This window comes from Populus euphratica, unplaced genomic scaffold (assembly GCF_000495115.2).
Source record: "Populus euphratica unplaced genomic scaffold, PopEup_1.0 scaffold421.1, whole genome shotgun sequence".
Classification (NCBI taxonomy): domain Eukaryota; kingdom Viridiplantae; phylum Streptophyta; class Magnoliopsida; order Malpighiales; family Salicaceae; genus Populus; species Populus euphratica.
The window spans coordinates 78,614-99,100 of NW_011500307.1; the positions used below are offsets into that span (position 1 = coordinate 78,614).

Below are 20,487 nucleotides of genomic sequence, written 5' to 3' on the forward strand. Positions count from 1 at the left end.
CTTTACAATATTATTTTAAATTTATTTAAAAAATGGAATTTATTGTGTCAAATTCACTCTTTATTTTTTTTACGATATTATTTTTATATAAAAAATAATAATACACGTGTAGAATAATTGCTTGATATTAGAAAGTTTAATAATTTTATAATAATTATGATGTTATTTAATTTATTTATTTTTTGCGAAAATCACATCATTGTTTTTGGTTAACTATAAAAGCACATGCTTCACCTATGGGGTCATGATCAATGCTCTATGTTTCACCAATTGTATCTATTATTTACCATAATCTTTCATCCACTCTCCATCTAAAATCTGTTAACAAAAACACCCATGTGGCAACTCTAGAGTTTAAAGATTAATAAAATTTGTCGTGTATAACTAACAAATGAATCATAAACTAAATCCCATATATCTACAATAAAATGTAAAAAAAAATGCTAAAAATCTAAAGTTAGGAGTTAAATAAAAATTGAATCCAATTAAATTCAAGATTTTCTAAATTAACTTTTATATAAATAGTGTTGGTAATTAACTCACACACATGCATAAGATGTTAATTCATGTATATAATAATTGAATTATTTATTTGATAAGAACCGGTGAAAAGCAAGCCATTATGCTAACATCATAGGAAACAGAATCCTCGTATACAAAACCCATGTAAAGATTGGTAGCCTTAGGTGACAAGATTGAAATCATGTTTTTTAAAATTTTAATTTTTTTATTTAAGATTATTTTTTATATATTTTTAAATTTTTTTGATGTATTAATATCAAAAATAATTTTTAAAAAATAAAAAAAATATTATTTTAATACAATTCTGAATAAAAAACATTTGAAAAAATAACCACTATTTCACCAAAAACTAACTATCTTTATAAACAAAAAATTACAAACCAGCTAGTTGGATTTGGAATCGAAAGGTATTTTGTGTAAGGAAGTTTGTGTTCCTAATTATTTCAACAAAAAGCTTGTACATTATTTGCTTGAAATAATGCATCAATGATCACTATTCCTTTTCCATTGCACGTAATGTGTGTATAAAGCTACTCATGATAACATAATATAAGCACACGACTCTTAATAATCATTTATAGCCTCCGATGTCATGTAACATGTGAATGGGAATGGGAATGGGAATATGGGACAAAGTTTAAAGACAAAGTTTGGAAAATTAATAAGATGGGACCTAGCACAACTTCATTTACATTCCTCTCTGAAACCTCATTTACTTGCACCACGAAATGTATGAGCAAAGCATTACTCCTATGATCATTACAGTAAAATACCCCTTGAAATCCGTCGCCTTCCACGGTGGCAAGGGTTGTGCTCCTCGGAAATTGTGCTACCGGGTGGCTGTCGGGGGTGGCCTGAACGGGGACCCACCAACTTGATTGTATATTTAGATTTCTATGCCCCATTTTTATGTCACGTCCCCATCCTGGCTGAGAACCGTTGGAGGCCAAACTTTGGTGCAGCTCCCCCTTGCCACCCTCTATTAAATTCAGTTGTGATTATAATTTAGGAAATCTTCTAGTATCTATCTAAAAAGCTATTGTAGTAAATGATCGAAAGCAATGGTGTATCCCCGTCCAGTACAAGACAGGCGTTAAACTAAGGGTCCTACCTGCAAGAAATTAATATTAAAATTAAAATGATACTGTTTACTACTACACAGATAAAAAAAAATGCTAAACTGATTATTGCATTTCTAGCTCGTCAAGATCTTCACCGTCTCTAATTTTAAATAATTTTTCCTTTCAAAAAAAAAATTAACAATAGTAGTAGAAATGCGTGTCTGTGTGTGTCTGTGTGTGCATGAATCCTCTTGACAATCGAGGCGAAAACAGGTTTCTTTGGCCGAGAGAGTCAACTAATAAGTGATAGAGAGGAGGACACCTTTTTGTCTATAAGGATATTGGTGCCAAGTCAACCATGGGAATCAACTAGTGGAATTTATTGGCAAATTCCTCCTATTATTGTTGTTTCAAAATAGGGTAAAATGCTAAAAGAAAAATCAACATTTAATAGACAACGAAAGATGCTAGGAGGGGAGGCTACCAAGTATTTTTTTTTAAAAAAATCATCATTTGGATCTCCCACCTATCAATTAAAGTTTCCCAATTAACCTTCACTATTAGATTTTAAAGAAGAAGAAGAATTTCCTTAACTCTATCTAATTAATAATATTAGCACACCGATACACCATGGTGAAGGCAAACCATCCATGGCAAAAGTGAGAAATGACATGAAACCAGTAAATATGTGGGTATACGAGTTGCAGTGGAGGACCGCAAGGCACAGTACAGCAGGTTTGATGCCAATAAATAATGTTTAAATTGATCAGACACCACACTTCTTGTCACAGATAGATTTAGCTCTTTTCTTGTCGTTTTAAACTCGGAAGTGACAAGATAGTTCTGGCCCTTTGGCTAGCTAGCTAGCTTGTACCTACCTCTGCAGCAGAACTGTCTTTGTATATGGTTGGTTTAATAAAATGGGGCGAAGTTATTCAGCCTACCCACCTTCTCTATGTCTCTCTCTAGCAGTTTTTGAATGGTTGATTTATTAGAATGGGCCATGAGTTGTTGAGCCTGTACCTATTCCCTCCGTCTGAATTATGGAACATGCCCTCTTACACATTGCCCTTTTAACCAGATGTTGTAAATGTGGAATGAAAGATGCCCACATAGTTCGCCCAGTAAAAACCAAAATTTAGAGCTTCAAAAACTCATTGAAGAAAATGACAAATGAATATAACGGTGGTTGGCCAAATACATTTGTGATTGTTTGTGCTCAGGCCCACTCTATACTGCAGGAATGTCTGTAACATATGGGACCTTAATTACTCAAAATCACAAGGATTTATGTTTTCTCATCTGGTGCTTATTAATGAAAGATCTTGCAAGGGGCTGGCACTGGCATTGCAATCTAAGGAACTTAAAGCATACACCATTTGTTGAATACTTGTGGTAATGGTGATAAGAATGATTAGTGAGGACTTTTAAAGCATTTGCTTGCTCCTTACAGTAAGGGTAGGTTGCAAAGACGAGGAAGTTGAATTTCTGGTATCAATTTCCTCTGAGAGAAAAATAATCAATGTTTGTGCATTAAAAAAAAAAAGAGTTAAGAACATTAAGAACAAATACAAGTAAATACAGGCAATTTTACCTATGCAGAGAAGCTAATAGTAATGAGACAATATGCAACGATCCTGTGACTACAATAACACTAGAACGGTTACCTGCTCTTCTTCTAAGAGTCTCATTCGCAGCCCTCATGGCAACCTCCGGTGATTTCTCAGTAGCTAATATGATTTTGTTTTCCTCTAACAATTCTGGGTTCTTCTCCGTTCCATCATGAAGAGTATTAATGCCCAATTCTTCAGAAGCTTGAATCCAGCAATCTATTAACAAGGAAGCTGAAGCTGTTCGAGATTTTCCCCCAGCAATGTCAGCTTCTGTAAGGAAGACAGCCTCTAATTGAAAACCTGGAAAAGTGTGACAAAATCCTAGTTAGACCTTCAAAGAATTTCCCACCTCTTGCGAGCATCGCTCAACTAAAGAACATGTACTAAGACCTGTCATCCAAAATAGAGAATCTAAGATAGCAGACAGAAATAGTTCCTTCCACAATTTTATTTTTTTTCAAAAAAAAAAAAAAAAACAGATGTCCATTTAGGTTCATTATATATGATGACTTGTCATTTAAGAAAACCTGTAACAATGATAACCTCAACTTGTTCTCATTCTAATAGGATGAATTGTATCCAGAACTTTTCACGATTTAGTAACCCCCACAAATCCCTAAGTTCTCTGCATTATAATAGCACGTTCTCATTTTTCTCATGTTGTCCACCTCCACACAGATCATAGACAGCCAGTACAAAAGAAACTCAAAATACAAAGGAGATAGCACCTGAAAGAAATTCTCTCGCAAAAGCTAAATGGTCTTTGTCACTTGCCATTGCAACTACAAGAGCCACTCGTGCATCTGGAAATGCCATCCGTACTGTGTCCACCAAAGCTTTAGCAGAGTCTTTAGTGTGAGCTGAAAGAGTATTTACAATTGCAATTAACAGAAGAGTAGACCTCTGTAGAGAAATACCTCCTTGAAGCACGCTCAACCAGCAAAATGAAAAATGGACCACAAAACAATATTTAGGAGGCGAATAGGAGGCATGATTACCAATCTGGAACATCACAAGTAAAAAACAATGCAGCATAAAGCAATAACAAGTATTGAAAGCTGCTTAACATGAGAATTAACCTCCATCAAGCAGTATTGTCACTCCAGGTAGTCCTAGCACCTCAGCTTCTCTGGATGCTAGAAATTGACTTCTTCCAAGCAAGAATGTATTCTCCAAACCAGCCCTAATAGATCTGTCTGAAATTTGACATCCTGAAACACATTAATAGAAATAATGACTTTTAGTAGTAGTAGTGGTACTAGTGAATAGTAAATTTGACTTAACAAGCACTAAACAATCAGTTAGAGCTAGCACATCTAATAGAGGATTAACATAGGGAGCAGAAAAGCCCAAAACAACCAATGGTAAACATAAAACTAATGGAAATTTTATCAAGGACCAAAAAAAGCTATATTTTTCCCTTTGACAGTCCTAGATTAAAAAAGATATGAATCAGTGCAATGGGAAAGGGTAGCAGACAGATGTGTGATAGAAAAATAGTGGTAAGCATATTGCACATTGCAAAAAACTCATTGTCTAGTCCTCAACATGATTCTACAGCCACCAAACGAAAAAATTAAGCCTAGTTCAATATTGTTTAGCACTAAAACCAAACAGAGCAAGCAAAAAACACAAGTGACCTTGATCACGAAGGCAGAGTGCCACGCATGCTGCAGATGATGCATTCTGAAGTTGGTGCCTTCCAAGCATGCGCAGCTTCACATCTGATAACTCAATGGACTGCATTGGTTTACAGGTTCATAAAAATTAATAAAAGAAACGATATCCAATTTGAATGGAAAACTAATTTGTAGAATGTGAGACTCAAAAATCTGATTTGCTATGATTAAAAGCAAGTAGTAAGGTTCAAACTAAGCAGAGACTAATGCTTCATAGGAATACCAGTGGAAAATCCCTCTCAACTTGTATCATTATATCACTCAATTGGCAAGGTCTACCATCGAGTATGATGAGGCCTTTAATGGAAGTTCTGATTCCAGCATCAGATGCTGACACCACAGGAGAACACATCACTGATGCTTTATCACGTAGTATACGATCAACATGTGAAAGAAAAGGACCACCTAGAACCACCTGAGAATTTAAATCACTTAGAAGTGTGAATGATGGAAAAACACCAATGTATTTGGAAAAACTTCAGTACTCATGGCTATGCAACAAACAAATGGATTGCTACATCATTAAGTGGGAAAACTGCAGGACGCAACATCAATTCTGCACAACTACTCTTACAGATGTAAAAAATACAGCTAAATTCTAGTTGTGCTAACATGCCTGTACTACTCCATTCACTTTAATACCATGTGACGTGCTCATTGCGTGCATATGTTTGGATGGAGGGGTAGAATCTTCAAGGATCACTTCTCCTCAAGCCAATTGTTGTGTGATAGGATAACATTTATTTCTTCTTTGTTGTGTAACGCCTGGTTTCTAGGGAGGTTTTTCATATTGATATCCAGAGGTCCTGGGGCACTCATTTATCTCAAGTGTTGATTCTTTTTCTATTTCATTTGGAGGATATCTTGTTCATCCATTCTATTTTCTCTAATAATACTTTCTTCTTCAATCCAAAAAAAAAAAAAAAAAAAAAGAATAGAGTGATATATGGGGTTTGAATTATTTGTTCTGAACAAGTTTTCACTAATTAAATCTTCACCACTAAAAACTCACTAAAGAAGTACATGGAAAAAATTTTAGCTGTGGAAAATAATTATAATACCACAAAGAAAAGCAAGTAAAGCCAGCTCCAGGGAAGTATCAATCTCATTTGCACAACAGCAAAAATGGTTAACAATCTACTTCAAGGGCAGCAATGGCTGCTATTTTCCAATCAAATTTTACTAACATCAATCCAAACAGGACATACTGTGTGATTAAATCAAGGCCTTATGAAATACAGACACAGAAGCACAGATATTGCAGAGAAGGGTAACTTTGGTGGTGACAGCAAAGATAGAATCCAGTGGAATTGCAGAGTAGATGACTTCAGTTATTTTCTAAGAATGCAGTTCATATAAGCATGAAAAGATAAAAATAATAGAAAACGAATAATTAAGGGAGAATCACCTAACTGGGCGACCATACTTAATGATTCCTGACTTTGCCACAGCAATGCTTTCCAAAGAACCACCAAGTGCTGCCAAATGCTCCTCGCCAATTGTTGTTATAACAGAAGCAGCGAGTTCAGAACTACAAAGGATATTTGTTGCATCTCTTGCACCCCCTAGCCCAGCCTGTTACATTGAAAGTTAGATAAATACAATATTTTTAGTATAGCCCTAAATTAGTTTTTCTATGAGAAGAAACAAGACAGTTAGTTACCAACTCAAAATATATTAAATAGAAAACATCATATATGCACATATTTAGCACATGAAAAGCAAATATCACAGTGCCAAACATTAACAAAAAATATGCATAAAAATTTATTGGAACAAACCAAGTACAGACTGGAAGGAAAAAAAATGAAATAACCTCAATGACTGCAATGTCAACTTTCTCTTCTGCCATTAAGGTGAATGCTGTAGCAGTGAGGACCTGAAAAGTTTCATTGTTGAGTGCCAAAAATGGGAAACTATAATTTAGAGAGAAAACTTACAAGCATACAAAAGGCAAGGATTAATACACAGAGATTTCATGAAAAATAAGGTAACATTCAAATCAACGATGGAAGGAATTATGAATAAGCAAGGTCCACACACATCCTGTGCAATTTCCACCCAAGATTTGATCAATGTTGCAAGATCAAATGTCAAATACAAAACTTTAAACAGAGAGGAATATATACCATTCTGACAACCTAACTACGAAATATAGCTGTAATAGTTGAAACAAAAAAAAAATCATTAATGAAGAAACAGAACAGGGTTACACAAAGCATAAAAAAGAATCATCAACAAGAGACTAGAAAGGCAAGGAAATTAAAAGAGAAGGGCCTTTCAAATCCGAATGCTATAGTCAACTCAATACCTCAAAATGCGTCAGAGACCCATTTTCTAATTGAATCGCCTCATCAAGTTTTGGTTTGATCATGTGAAACAGTTTGTTCAAAGTCTTTGTTGACACAGGATTGCCTGATTGTCCTAATGAAATCCTTTCCCTTATACTCATCATATGTGGACTGCTCAAAAAAACAGAAAAAAAACTCTCCATCAAAAACAAAATGAACGTTGAAAATCTAAAACAACAATAACCAGTACATGATTGGTAGTAATTTTTTTAACATGATAACCAAATCATAAAATAAGTCACAAACATACCTAGTATAACAACCAACAGAATAGCCTTCTGCCCTCAAAATATTTGACAGATATGCAGCTGTTGATCCTTTCCCTTTTGTCCCAGCAATATGCACTGCCTGTAAATAATCCAGTTTCGCACTAATCACGCTCAATACACTATCTTAATAGCAAAGCCAGATAAGAAAAACAATCATTCAACAAGTTCCATGCTAAGCGCATTCAATGCCTAAGAGAAAGCAACACCTTGAATAGCACCATTGAAAGAAAGAAACCCAGAAAGAAAAAAAGATAAAAGCTTGGACCTTGAATTTGGATTGTGGGTTACCAAGCCGGTCCATGAGCCTCCGCATCCGACCCAGATCGAGTCCATCATCTGAATCAGTGCCAGCATCCTTAGGCACACCTAATTTCTCATAGTTTTTAAGAGAATCCAAGTAATCAATGAACTCTTCTGGCTCTGGTTCCTCTGTGTATTTAGAAAAGAAGAATCTTGTCTTAGTGAGAGAATGGATTACGGGCTTTTTTGGATGGTTTCGTCTTGTGGTTTGGTTGAGAAGTGGCAAAAACCTCATCTTTTTGTACTTTTTCTGTTTGTTTCTCGGGAAAATGTAAGGGGAAGTAGAGTCAGTCGAAAGTTTTTAATGTTGTTTCGGAATTTTAATTATTGAATTATTATTGTACTGTCATATGAGTATTAAAAATAGGATAAAGCGTGTCTTAGGACATATTTACAGAGAAACGCTTCACTTGAGTTTCTATAGTATTATTAGATTTTGCAGTATTAACCCTTTGAGTTAATGTTAAATATTAAAGGAAAAAAATTAAGAATACACATGATTAATTAGATTAATGGCAACTGCCATTCGATCCCACATAAAGATTACAATTTAATGGATTTGGATTATTTTTTTAGTTTTTTTATTTTTTTAATTATAGTTCCAAAAAAAAACATAAAGATTACAATTTAATGGATTTGGATTTTTTTTGAGTTTTTTTATTTTTTTAATTATAGTTCCCAAAAAAAAAGTCTCAATATGTCTTCTTTTTTTCTTTGCTTTTATGAGTTTAGTTGTAATTTTATCATAGTTTATTTGTTGTTGTTATATAATTTTAATGGCATTTTCAGTTTTGTACAAATATAAAAACGAGAAAGTTGTTGATGCGTGCCTCCCACGTGGCAGAATATAAGCTACTTTTGGTGGAATGTGCGGCTGACCTCGGTGGTTGTTGTCACACCCTTACACAAGCACGGCGTTGTGGCGAACCTTTTCGGAGCGAAAAAATGATGTTGAGGTTTTTGTTTTGTGAAAAAAAAAAGTCAACACCTAGCAAAGACTCGGACTAGAATTCTTCTCACGGCAAGATTCTATGCTTTTATGCTAGATATTCAAACTAGAATATCTTGAGCTTCAAATATCAAAATCAGACGATTCAAAAACCCAAATTCATTTACAAGTATATGACTATAACTTTCATGAAGGATTTAATGTTAGATAAAATCATTTTAAAGAACAGAATCTTGCTGTAATTTGGTTGGTAGAAAAAAAGTCTCCTGATCTGATTTAAAAATTGATAATATCGAGCATCCCAACATAACTAAGAGTTTAACCTAAAAACAATGAGCCTTAAGACCCAATAAAGGTGCAAATTAATCAGTTAACATGTCATGAATGACAGCGTTGGATATTGCACAAAATCAAGTCAGAATCAAAATATAAGTTGGAACAAAGTTGATATTACAAAAAAATTATGACAACAGCAGAATTAGTTTTTAGTGCAATTTTGAGGGATTTATTCAACATTAAAGACCAGATAAAGAAGGAATGGATTTAGCATTATGAAAACTCCTAATTAGCCTAAAAATCCTGATGATTTAGGCAGCAAAGGGGGAGGATACAAAGAGTAGAAGATAGTTGAAATAGAGTTCGAAAAAACATTTCTTTCTTTTCTGCTTTTGTTAATTTTTCAATAACCATGAACTAAACTTCTGCATTTAGTTCAAGAGAGATCCACACCATCTCCATTATGTGGGGCTAAAAACTGAGTAACAATAGTTGTGATCGTGATTTCGTTGTTTCATTTAATTCATAGTTGTTGTTACTCATTTTTGGGCCTTACATGTTGGAGATGATGTGTACTTCTTTTAAACCGAATGCAAGATTTTAGCTCATAGTTGCTGGAAAATTGACAAAAATAGAGAAGAAAAAAATATTTTTCGAACTCTGTTTCAGCTGTTTTCTGCACTCTTTATAATTCCCCTTCGTTGTCGAAATCATTTGTATTATTAGATTAATTAGGAGTCTTCGAGATGCTAAACTTGTCTCTTCTTTATCTGGTCTTTAAGTTTAGATAAATCACTCAAAATTTGCACTAACAAAACTCATTCTGCTATTGTCGCAATTCTACTTATAATACGAATTTTGTTCCAATTTAGATTTTGATTCTGACTTAGTTTCATGCAATATCTAACCATCTTAATTATATTCTGTTGTTCATGACATGTTAAAGAATTGATATGCACCTTTATTAGGTTCTAGGGCGTACTATTCTTATATTAGACTCTTAGTCAGATTTGAATGCTTAACATTGTTAATTTCTGAATTAGATCAGGAGATCTTTGTGACCAAGTAGATTGTGACCAGATTCTATTTTTCAAATTAATTTTATCTCACTTTAAATCCCCATGAAAGTTGTAAACCTATACGTGTAAATGAATTTAGATTTTTGAATCGCTTAATTTCGATATCAGAAGTTCAAGATATTCATGTTTGAATGTCTAGCATGAAAGTAGAGAATCCTACTGCAAGAAGGATTCTAACTTGAGTTTACAAGTCTAATTTGAAGGACCTGATTTAATGTTTCAAGAATTTATCAGGTCAATTAAAAACCAATTTTAAACTTTTAAAAGATAATAGGTTTGATTAAAGGAATTGAAAACTAGGGATTGGATTAAAAAACATCATAATAACTTATGTTACCAGTAGCCACATTGGATTATATTCTGCTTCTCTTCACAAGAAAAAAAAAAACACTACCGTTTAAGACTTTGCAGCATGAAACAACATAGGAATTAATTAGTATGGTACTGTTTGTCATAACCCAATTCTGGGTTATTCTTTAAATTTTTGTTTTCAAAATAAAAATAAAAAAATAAAATAATGGCTGGCAACATGGAAAAAGCAGGCCGGAAAATCAAGCTACAATTTTTGGAGGAAATTCAAGGCTTAATTGTACTTTGTTATACCCAAGAACAGATAAAAAATACAAATTCAAGGTCAAATTAAATGATTATTGGATAAATTCACCTATAAATTAAGTCTAATGACATAATTAAATTTTTAATAGGCCAATTTGATTTAATCATAGGCCAAATTAAATTTTAATTATGTTTAAGAATTAATTTGGGTTCAATCAAAGGATTTAATTAAGTGCAAGGACTTAATTATACTTTAAATGGGTCAAATTAAATTTTAATTATGTTTAAGAATTAATTTGGGTCCAATCAAAGAATTTAATTAAGTGCAAAGACTTAATTATACTTTAAATGGGTCAAATTAATTTTATTTAGGGCTTAATTGGTGAAAAATTAAGTTTGGGAGTCTAATTTGGGCTTAATTGAGAATATTAAAATTTTAAGAAACCAAATTTAATTTTTACCAAGTTAATTGATTGAAATTAGAGGCCAAATTGCAAGAAAATTGAAGTTTTGGGGTCAATTACAGGTTAAATTGACAAAATCCGAGACCAAGGACCATATTGTAAAAGGTGTCTAACTTCGGGGTTCCAATTGAAATTCAGCGGGGGCTTAATTGCATTAAATCCAAAGTTTAGAGTCAATTAGGGGTTCAATTGAAAGAAATTAAAAGTTGGAGGACTAAATTGAAAATTAGTTCAAATCCTTAATTCAACCCATAATAGCAACGTTTTGGAAAAAAAAAAGAACCAGACGACGCGTCGTCTAGTCACTATTCATTATTTTTTTATTTTTCTGAAAAAACTAGTTCGGTCATCCTCTTTGCAGGTGCATTTAATGCACTTAACGTCTACCAAATTTACCAAAACTTGCACGAAACTGATCATCAGAAATCCCTCTACATCCAGGGATGGTCGGCACCAGCTCACTGGCAAATAAACGGATGTGGCACCACCCCAAAGAGGCCAATTCAGGCAGCCTGCAGCTATAAATTTGACAATTTGACAGTGTATCATGCCTACTTTGAGTCAATTGTTAGGATCCCTTTCATTTGAATCAAGGGCTAAAATTTTTCTTTAGAGTAGACAAGATTGCCCTCTTCCACCGCCTATAAATAAAGATGGATTTGATGGCCTGAGGAAAGAGAAAATTTGGTCCAAAGTCGACCTAAAACCAGCCTCTCTGCAATTTTTTCTCTTGCTTTCTCTCTCCGCCGTTTCAGTCACCAACAACCTATCCACCACCAGCTCCGCCATAGGAGACCACTTACCGACCATCGAGAGCCAACGTGAGGTCCTACCTCCCTCTGTTGCAGATTTCCTTTTTCTGCTTCTTCTTCTTTCTTCCTCTATCACAAGCAACCAACACCGCCACCGTGTGCTCCACCAAAACCTCCGCCAACTTCACGTCAAGCCAGTGACAACGACTCCTTCTTCTCCGTAAGGTCACCTTCCTCCACCCATCTGCTTTTACAACCATTTTGTTGCATGTAGAACGTAAATAGTAAATGTTCACATTTCTGCAAATAATTAAAACAGAATTGGGGTCGAGCCAATTCTGGCCTAGCCTAATCAGCTGGTCTGGCCTGGCCCCGCCCCCCCCCCCAAAAAAAAAAAAAAACAAAAAACTAAAATTTTGAGCCAATATCAGCCCAACCATTTTGGGCTGATATTGGCCCGCCTCTTCTGGGGCTAAGCTCGGCCTAGTTAGCTAGGCCGACCCAGTCCACATGTTTTAATAATATTTATTTAATATATATAATATTATATTATATATTTTTTTGAAAAAAATTCCAAAAAAAATAAAAAATCCTTTAAAAAAATTTGTGATTTTCTTAAATATTTTTCTACTAATTTTTCATAATATTGGTTTGTATATTTACACTGTAAAATATAAATCTAGTATTAAAATACCCATTTTCTCCAAAATATTTCAAAAAAAATCAAAAAAATCTTTTAAATCAATTTGTATTTTTTTTTAAAAAATTATTTTCATGCATACGGTCAAATCCTAAAATTTTTCTAGCATGTTTTCATTAAAAAAAAAAATTACATATTTCTCATGTTTTAAAAACTCGAAAATGGATATCATAACCAGTTTATGATCACCCATTAGGGTTTAGCCAAAATATCAAAAAAAAAATTCTAATTTTCTCTAGGATCTAGATATAGACTTTAATATTTATGGGTGTAAAATTACATGATAAAGTATATCCTCAGGTATTAAAAATACAAAGTGTAAATAAATGTGATACTAAAATTTAGACTTTAGAACGATTAAAATTTAATCCGATAAGGTAGAAACTCTCTCATGAAGTAAAATCCGCCTTGAGTCTTAGATAAGACCAATAAATAGAAATTTAACATAAAAACAATCAAATAACAATGTAGCTTATCTTAGGTAGAGTACACTGGGGATGATGTGTCTTCCCCTTGCATAATCAGTCCCTTACTCAGATTCTCATAGATCATAAATTTCTAATAACCATAATATTAGATGACGATTTCTAAAAATTAATAGTAATTTTTCAATACATAATACTCCTTATTAAAAGATATGATAAGAGCCTTCATCATCACGAGAGTACATCGCTCCCCTGTGACACTATTAATGAAAATGAAATACCTACTAAACTATAAGGGCTAAAATATGGTTAATAGTTTAGTGAACGTCCTTGTATACTTAGTTGAGTTGATTTTGCCCTTATATAATTATTAGTTTCTAATCAATCATTCCGTAAGATTTCCAGCTAACCATCGAAATCTATCACGGAACTTGCACTGGTCGATTTTTTTAATTAAAAAAAATAGCATTGCCGGGCATACTTATTTTCCAAAAAAAAAAACTCCACGTCCCTAACTTCCTTTACCCATTTAAGTTTTCTTTCATGATTTTCTATTTTTTGAATTTTAAAAATACAAAAAAAAAATATGTTACAAGATTATATATCTATAATAATAGTTATATTATATACCCGATTACATTTTATAGCATAAATTAAACTAAGCCATCATACCATAAATTTAATTTTTCTTAAACTGATCATATTACATATTGCAACTACAATTCACGTTTTATAAAATTTTGGATTTTTCTATATTTTTAGATTTTTTTATATATTGATATTAAAAATAAACTTTAATAAATAAAAAAATTATTTTCATATATTTTTTTAAAAAAACAATTATATATTTATAAAATATGCTTCTCCATCCCAACTCAAAAAAATGCTAAAAAATAAAAGGTCCATCTGTCCAAACGATGGAATTTTGACCCACGTGTCTGCACAGGTATTTTATCTGTTGACCGTCTTCGAAATAGTATTTTGACTGGTGTATTGTACACGTGGCGTATCTAGTAAGATTCCCTAACGTCACCAAGCTGCTCAGTTATAATTCACTTTCCAGTTTCCACTCTCTAAACATCTATGAAATCAAGAAAAGCCCTAGAGGTAGAAAGAGGCAAACTACGACTCAAGCTTTCTAATTATTAACTACCAACTTTTATGGTAAGTTGATTTATTTCTTCTTGGGGCTTTCTTTAAATACCTTTGTCATTTGGTTTTTGGTAATAAAATTTTTTCTTTTTTAGAAATTTCATTCATTGTTGTTAGTTTTAGGGTGTGTGATAATTTTGAACGCAGGATTTGAATGGGCTTATTGAGGTAATTGGTAAGGTGCAATCTTGCATCTGAGTTTTGATTGTTGGATTCTTGTTTTTAGACATGGAAGTGAGGGCAGAGGAAGTGGAAATCAAAGTCTTGAAGAGTTGTAAGTGTGGTGAATTTGAGAAGAGGATAGTAGAATTAGAATGGGAGATTCAAAAGAAAAGCATCGAGTATCATGAACTTGAAGCTAAGCTTAAGGAACTTGGAGAGGAAAAAAATAGTCTTGCAAATGAAGTAAACGGTTTGAGGGCAAAGATTGGTGAAGTTAAAGAGGTGGATGGTGTGGTTGATTTGACTGCGGAGGAAGAGGAAGATAAGATGGCGCAGTTAATGATTGAGAACAAAGTTTTGGAATACGAGAAGAAAAGCGCTGCAATAGAAGTTGAAGTTTGGAAGGAAAAGTACAAGGAATTGGAGTTGTATACTTTGAAGCTGAATGGTGGTATGGTATTGAAAGGTGGGAAGCGAGGTGAAGATGGTGCAGATGCTACTTGCAATACTCCAGGTAAAAGCTTTTATACATTAGCATTGTTGATTTGAACATCGAGAGTATGTATTATCCAGGCTGATGGAATTAATATGCTAGATTTTCTTGTTGGTGAATTTAATTATCTTAGATAAAATCCAGATCTTTTGAGTCTTTTATCTATATATTTGGCAATGTTTTGGAGGAATTAACTCTTGATCGTATATGCAATCTGGCTGTGATTTGATCCTTCTTATGAGAGTTTCTAAAAGGGCACGGTCCCATTTCCATTGTTAGAATTGTTTATGACAAAGGACGAGACTGTGTTCCTGCAGATCAATTTCCTAGGTTTATCATAGAATTCTTGATTCAGTTTCATTTTTATTCTGTCACTCCCAAAGGTTGTATCAACTTATTTCTTATAGTGAAGTTTTTCATTTGCATACCAGAATACAGCCTTTCTTTTCTGGAAAAAGAAAACAATGCTGTTCTTTTCCTTGATTAAATAGGAAAAGCTGCTTTATTTACTTTTTTTGTTTATTTATTTCCTTGACTGAACTTTTTTTTTGTTGAGTTAGGCACACCTTTCAATGACATTATGCGTAGCCACACTGTTTGTGGAAAACCAAGTATCTATTTAGACTCTGAAGGGAAATGTGGTGGACAAGTTAGAAAGAGTTTATCATTTGAAGAAGGCAAAAGCCCAAGCAAAAAGATAGCCCCATCAACCCCAGGTTATGTTTGTCGTGCTGCTCCAAATGTTATCAACATTGGTGACAGTGATGATGAATTTGATACCCGTGGTATACAAACGTTTACTTCTGATGGTCAGGGAAATGGAAAGGTTTGCATTTCAATGGATCATCCACTAGAGAGAACTCCAGATAGTAAAAACCAAAAGATTTCAGAGATCATTTTAAAGGGGGCAGTTTGCAACCAGATTCGCAAAGAATATATGGATGCTGTCTATGATAATGTTCCACATGTTTCGACTCCCAAAAGAAAAAGAGCTGCTAATGTTATTGCTAGTGATACTGAGAGTGATGTAGATGACAATGTTCCAATATCTAAACTAAAGAGGTTGCATCTTCAGGAATCAATTCCTCATGTAGTAAGCATAGATAGGGTGACTCCCAAGAGCGATGATGTTAAAGGTCCTGTAACTCGTTCAAGGCGGCGTTTAGCAACATTGAGGAATGATGAAGGAAAAGTTAAGGCAAGTATCTCTCCAAGTAACACCTCTGAAACCAACTACCATCGAGGAATTCCTACAACTGATGATGTTGAAGATAGTGAATCTGATGATGCTGGATCAGACAGTGAAGGTGGGAGCTTGGATGGATTTATTGTGAGTGATGACACCTATGCATCTGATGCTGATGATACTTCAAGTGAGTCAGAAGAGAAACCAAATGATGGAAATGATGCTTTTGGCCTGTCAGATGATGGATCAGATGAAGACCCCGACTTTGGGATGATTTTGTCTAGATTTCAAAGGAGCAAGGATCACAAGTTCAAGTGGGAGTTTGAGGGAGATATGCTCTCAGACTTTGGCAAAGATCCTGAACTGTGTATGAAAGCTGTGTGTGCTCTCTATCGGCAGCAAAGTGATGAGGAAAAACTTAACAAGGAAACATTGCATGACAATGGTCGAGGATTTAGCAAATTTGATGCTCCCAGGTATAAATTTAGATTCTTCTTTTTTATATCGGCCAACTGCAGTTTAAAAGACTCACTTATGAAAGTCTTTCCACTTGATTTATATATAAGCCCATGCACATATCAAGTCATAGCATCTTCTTCAATATTTCAAGAATTCTGCAAGTTTTGCTTATTCATTGACTATTTAAAAAATTTCCCCTTTGCCTTTTTCTTCTCCCTTTGGTCTCAATGAGCTAATAAAAACTCAATATATATATAAGCACTCAGATTCAATGTTTCCTTAGGATGCATTATTAAAAGTTCCTTGAAATTTTGATCATTCTGCTAATCCTTTTGAGAAATCTTACAGGGGCAGTAAGTTAGCTGAGTTTCTCATTGATGGAGATCCCTCTGGTGATCTAAAGAAATCTGTCCTGGAGCTGCAATCATACAACTCGAAAGGTGTTACACTGTGCCGGAAATTGGCTACTCACTACTCTAAACAATTGTTTCAGATCTACAAAAACAAAGAGGATCCTCTTTTCCTCCCTCAAGACCAGGCGAGTCAGTGAAACAGGTAGAAACAGAACTCACATAGATGATAAACCTAGAATGGTATTTTGTTGTTTCCCCATCCTCTGCTAGCAGGTTAATCCTTTTGGTTTTTGTGAAGTGTATAACTTGTAAGCATAAATAGATTCTATCACCGTGCCACTATAGGTTTGCATGTATTAGCGGAACATCCACTTCTTCCATCTTTTGCTAATTTATGTTCATATTTAGTCCTAATTAATTAGGTTTGAGCCGTCAGACTTGTATAGGAGAGTATTTAGGTATCATCTTGTTGCATTTCTCATCAGTGTTTGTAATTCTCCATGAACTTTCATTCCTCTTTGATGATATGAGATGATACAAGTGTTACTTCAGTTATTGAGGGAGTTTCCAAATGTTTGGTGGGGATGATGGCCAATTGTCTTCTCTTTCAAGCATCTCCAATCATTCGATGCAGCCCCTTTTTTGGGGTATATATGTGAAGAAAAAAGGGGGCGAAAATTCTGGTGAAGCTGCTCAGTTCTTATGCTTTTAAAATCAAAACTGTCTATGCTAAGTTCTGCGACAGTAGAGCAAGGCTCCGCTATGCTTACAAGGACTGTATCATGTTGGTTTTAAAATTTAGAGACCATCAAAGCCTTCCAGACTTGAAAATAAATTGCTCAAAACCAAGATGGGCAACTTTACAAGGTGTAAGTTCGTTTCCACTCAACATGAAAATAATATGCTACACTTGGTCTGGCGAGGGCAAGAAAAGCTTAAGAAAGTTTTAAGCAAGAATTCTAGCAATCCTAATCAAAGGACTGTCTTATAATTATGTATCCCTGTGCTTTGATAACTGATATAGCATGAGAGATTGCATTCCAGTGATCACACATGGCGATTTCCACTCTTTGGATTATGGATCATGGATCAGCCCATCAATCATGTCATAGACGGGCGGCTAGAAGAATTGGAAAGGGACAATACGTTAGGTATCCTTACTGAGAGTAGATATTGTTTTGTTAGAAGAAGATGCTTTGGATCAGGAAAATGATATTCATGGTGACTCCATGGTTTCTCAGACCTGGTCTGGGACCGATGTTATTTTAGATTTTAAAAAAAAAGTTGTTTCTGATAAAAAAAAATTTAATATATAAAAAGTCCTAAAATTGACATGATGAAGTCTTTCATGGTTTTGACAGGGTAAATTGAATTTCATTAGATAAATGTTCAAAATAGTTTGAGAGCAATTTCAGCCCAGACGAGCTTACAAGTCAGAGTATGGGAGAATGCCCGAGTGGCAACTCGATCGCTTACTCATAGAATATGGACATCTAATGGTTCGAAGTGATGAGCAGAAAAGGAAGTTTGCCATGGGAGCTTTCCTTGGCCTCGCTAGAGATTACATAAATGTCAAGCAACAAAGATATATGGGACATATGTATCATGTATGTCTAAAATGGAGCAAGTTCTTGGCACTTCCGAGGTGTTGTTTGGGGTTCTGTAAAACATGTTTGGATGACCTTTTCTTTTAGGCAAATAGAAGCAGCAACCACTTCAGTAATTATCAAGGTGGTGCAAGATTGGCTCCACCAAATCCAAGCGTCCGGGGACACCTTGAATCCAAGCTTTTTTGGAGTCCCCCAGTCACATTATAGCTACCAAAAAAATAAAAACTCCTAAATTAACTCATTGAATTTATAATATAAATAATAAAAATAATATAAAAAATAAAATAAAATAAAATAAAATAAATTATAGACTCTAATTTCAAATTAATTAAATATTAAAAAAATAAAATTAAACAAATTAACCAAAAAATCAAGTTAACTCTCAAAATCTACAACTCTATTCATAAGAATATGATATATAAATCTAGTATTGAAGAATAAAATTTTAAAAAAATAAAATCTTAAGAGCATCTCCAATGCAAAAAACTAAATTGATAAAATGACTTTTTGAATAATATAAATATAACTTTTTTTATTATGTGCATTCCAATAGTAAAAAGCTATTTAGAAAAGCTATTTATATTTTAATATATTTCATGTCAAATTTATTTTTATATAATTATATAACTAATTTAGATATTTTATATATAATATAATTATGATGTTATTAATTATATAATTAATATGAGTAATTTATAAAAATAATATAAAATTTAATGAAATAATATGAAAGTTAAAAGATATAATTTAAAATTAAACTTAGAATTTATTTATATAAATATTTTTAATTTTCAGTTTTATATGTTACTGTTAAAAATTTAATTTTTTAAAAGTAATTTCAAATTCAAACTTTGAAAAAAACTATCAATATTTTAAATTTTTTTATTTATTTTTTTTAAAAAAATTCATGCTTTGAAAAAATAACCGCCGCCATTTTAAATTTTAAAATTTCAAATTTTGAAAAAATGACTACCATCATTCTAAGATTTTAAAATTTGAAATTTTAATCCATCTATAAATATTCTCATATACCTTAACATTTTTTCTCATCATTCCATTGTTTTCTCTCCCATCAAAAATATATTTCATTAAAATTCATCATGAATCATTCTTATTTTAATTTTTATGATGCTTTTGATTTTGATAATGACACTCCTATGTTCGCTTTTCAAGTTGCTACTGTTATGGTTGCTGAAGAAAAATCGAATAATCAAGGGCAGAGAACAGGATCTCGTAGCTCTATTCCTGGCCACAACATTGTCAATCTTAATAGAAAGAAAGGTGAGTTAAGGTTATATAATGATTATTTTGCTGAAAATCCTAAATTCACTGAAACTCAATTTCGAAGAAGATTTAGGATGAGTCGTCGTCTTTTTCTTCAGATCGCAAATGTAGTGGAAGCTCATAATCCATATTTCAAACAAAGGACAAATGCTCTTGGTGTTCTTGGTTTATCTTGTCTTCAAAAGGTAATTGCAACTCACAGAATACTTGCATATGGTATTTATGCAGATCTTACTGATGAATATCTTCAAATTGGAGAAAGCATTGGAATAGAAAGTCTTAGAGCTTTCGTCAAAGTAATTGTAGAAGTTTTTAGTGATTGGTATTTAAGGGCACCAAACGAGGTTGATATTTGTCGATTATTATCAATTGGAGAACAACGTGGATTTCCAGGGATGTTAGGGAGCATTGATTGTAAGCATTGAAAATGGAAGAAATGCCCAATTGCATGGCATGAGATGTATACTGGTCATTGTCGTGAACCAACTATAATTCTAAAGGCAATGACTTCACAAGATCTTTGGATATGGCATGCCTTTTTTAGAATGCCTAGATTATTAAATAATATTAATATTCTTGATCGGTCACCTATCTTCGTTGCATTTGCTGAAGGTTGTACTACTCCTGTCAATTATACAATTAATGGGCATGAATATATAATGAGATACTATTTAGCAGATGAGATTTATCCTAATTGGTTAACTTTTGTTAAGACAATCCCAAGGCCATTAGAAGCAAAGAGAAAATATTTTGCAACTAAGCAAAAGTCTGCAAGAAAGGATGTAGAGTGAAC

General features: G+C 33.4%; 2 protein-coding genes across 6 annotated transcripts; one reads left to right on the forward strand and one right to left on the reverse strand.

Annotated features, from left to right (window-relative positions):
• Positions 1–3,044: 3,044 nt before the first annotated feature.
• On the reverse strand, positions 3,045–8,153 carry GLA1 (Folylpolyglutamate synthetase family protein). 2 transcript variants are annotated; one of them, XM_011009625.1, is made up of 10 exons: positions 7,761–8,153; positions 7,477–7,574; positions 7,187–7,337; positions 6,692–6,754; positions 6,289–6,450; positions 5,099–5,290; positions 4,837–4,936; positions 4,276–4,407; positions 3,925–4,056; positions 3,045–3,496 (listed from the first exon to the last, which is right to left on the reverse strand). In XM_011009625.1, the coding sequence occupies exons 1-10, from the start codon at positions 8,028–8,030 to the stop codon at positions 3,174–3,176; spliced, it is 1,623 nt and encodes a 540-aa protein (XP_011007927.1). In that variant the 5' UTR covers positions 8,031–8,153; the 3' UTR covers positions 3,045–3,173. The 2 variants fall into 2 exon arrangements, with proteins under 2 accessions (XP_011007927.1, XP_011007928.1); XM_011009626.1 differs by having other exon boundaries at positions 7,477–7,614; positions 7,761–7,944.
• Positions 8,154–14,061: 5,908 nt separating this feature from the next.
• On the forward strand, positions 14,062–17,355 carry LOC105113452 (uncharacterized). 4 transcript variants are annotated; one of them, XM_011009629.1, is made up of 4 exons: positions 14,062–14,159; positions 14,265–14,823; positions 15,363–16,464; positions 16,796–17,355. In XM_011009629.1, exons 2-4 carry the CDS (start codon positions 14,376–14,378, stop codon positions 16,995–16,997), a joined length of 1,752 nt encoding a protein of 583 aa, XP_011007931.1. In that variant the 5' UTR covers positions 14,062–14,159; positions 14,265–14,375; the 3' UTR covers positions 16,998–17,355. The 4 variants fall into 4 exon arrangements, with proteins under 4 accessions (XP_011007931.1, XP_011007930.1, XP_011007929.1 ...); XM_011009628.1 differs by having other exon boundaries at positions 14,271–14,823; XM_011009627.1 differs by having other exon boundaries at positions 14,295–14,823.
• The last annotated feature ends 3,132 nt before the right edge of the window (positions 17,356–20,487 follow it).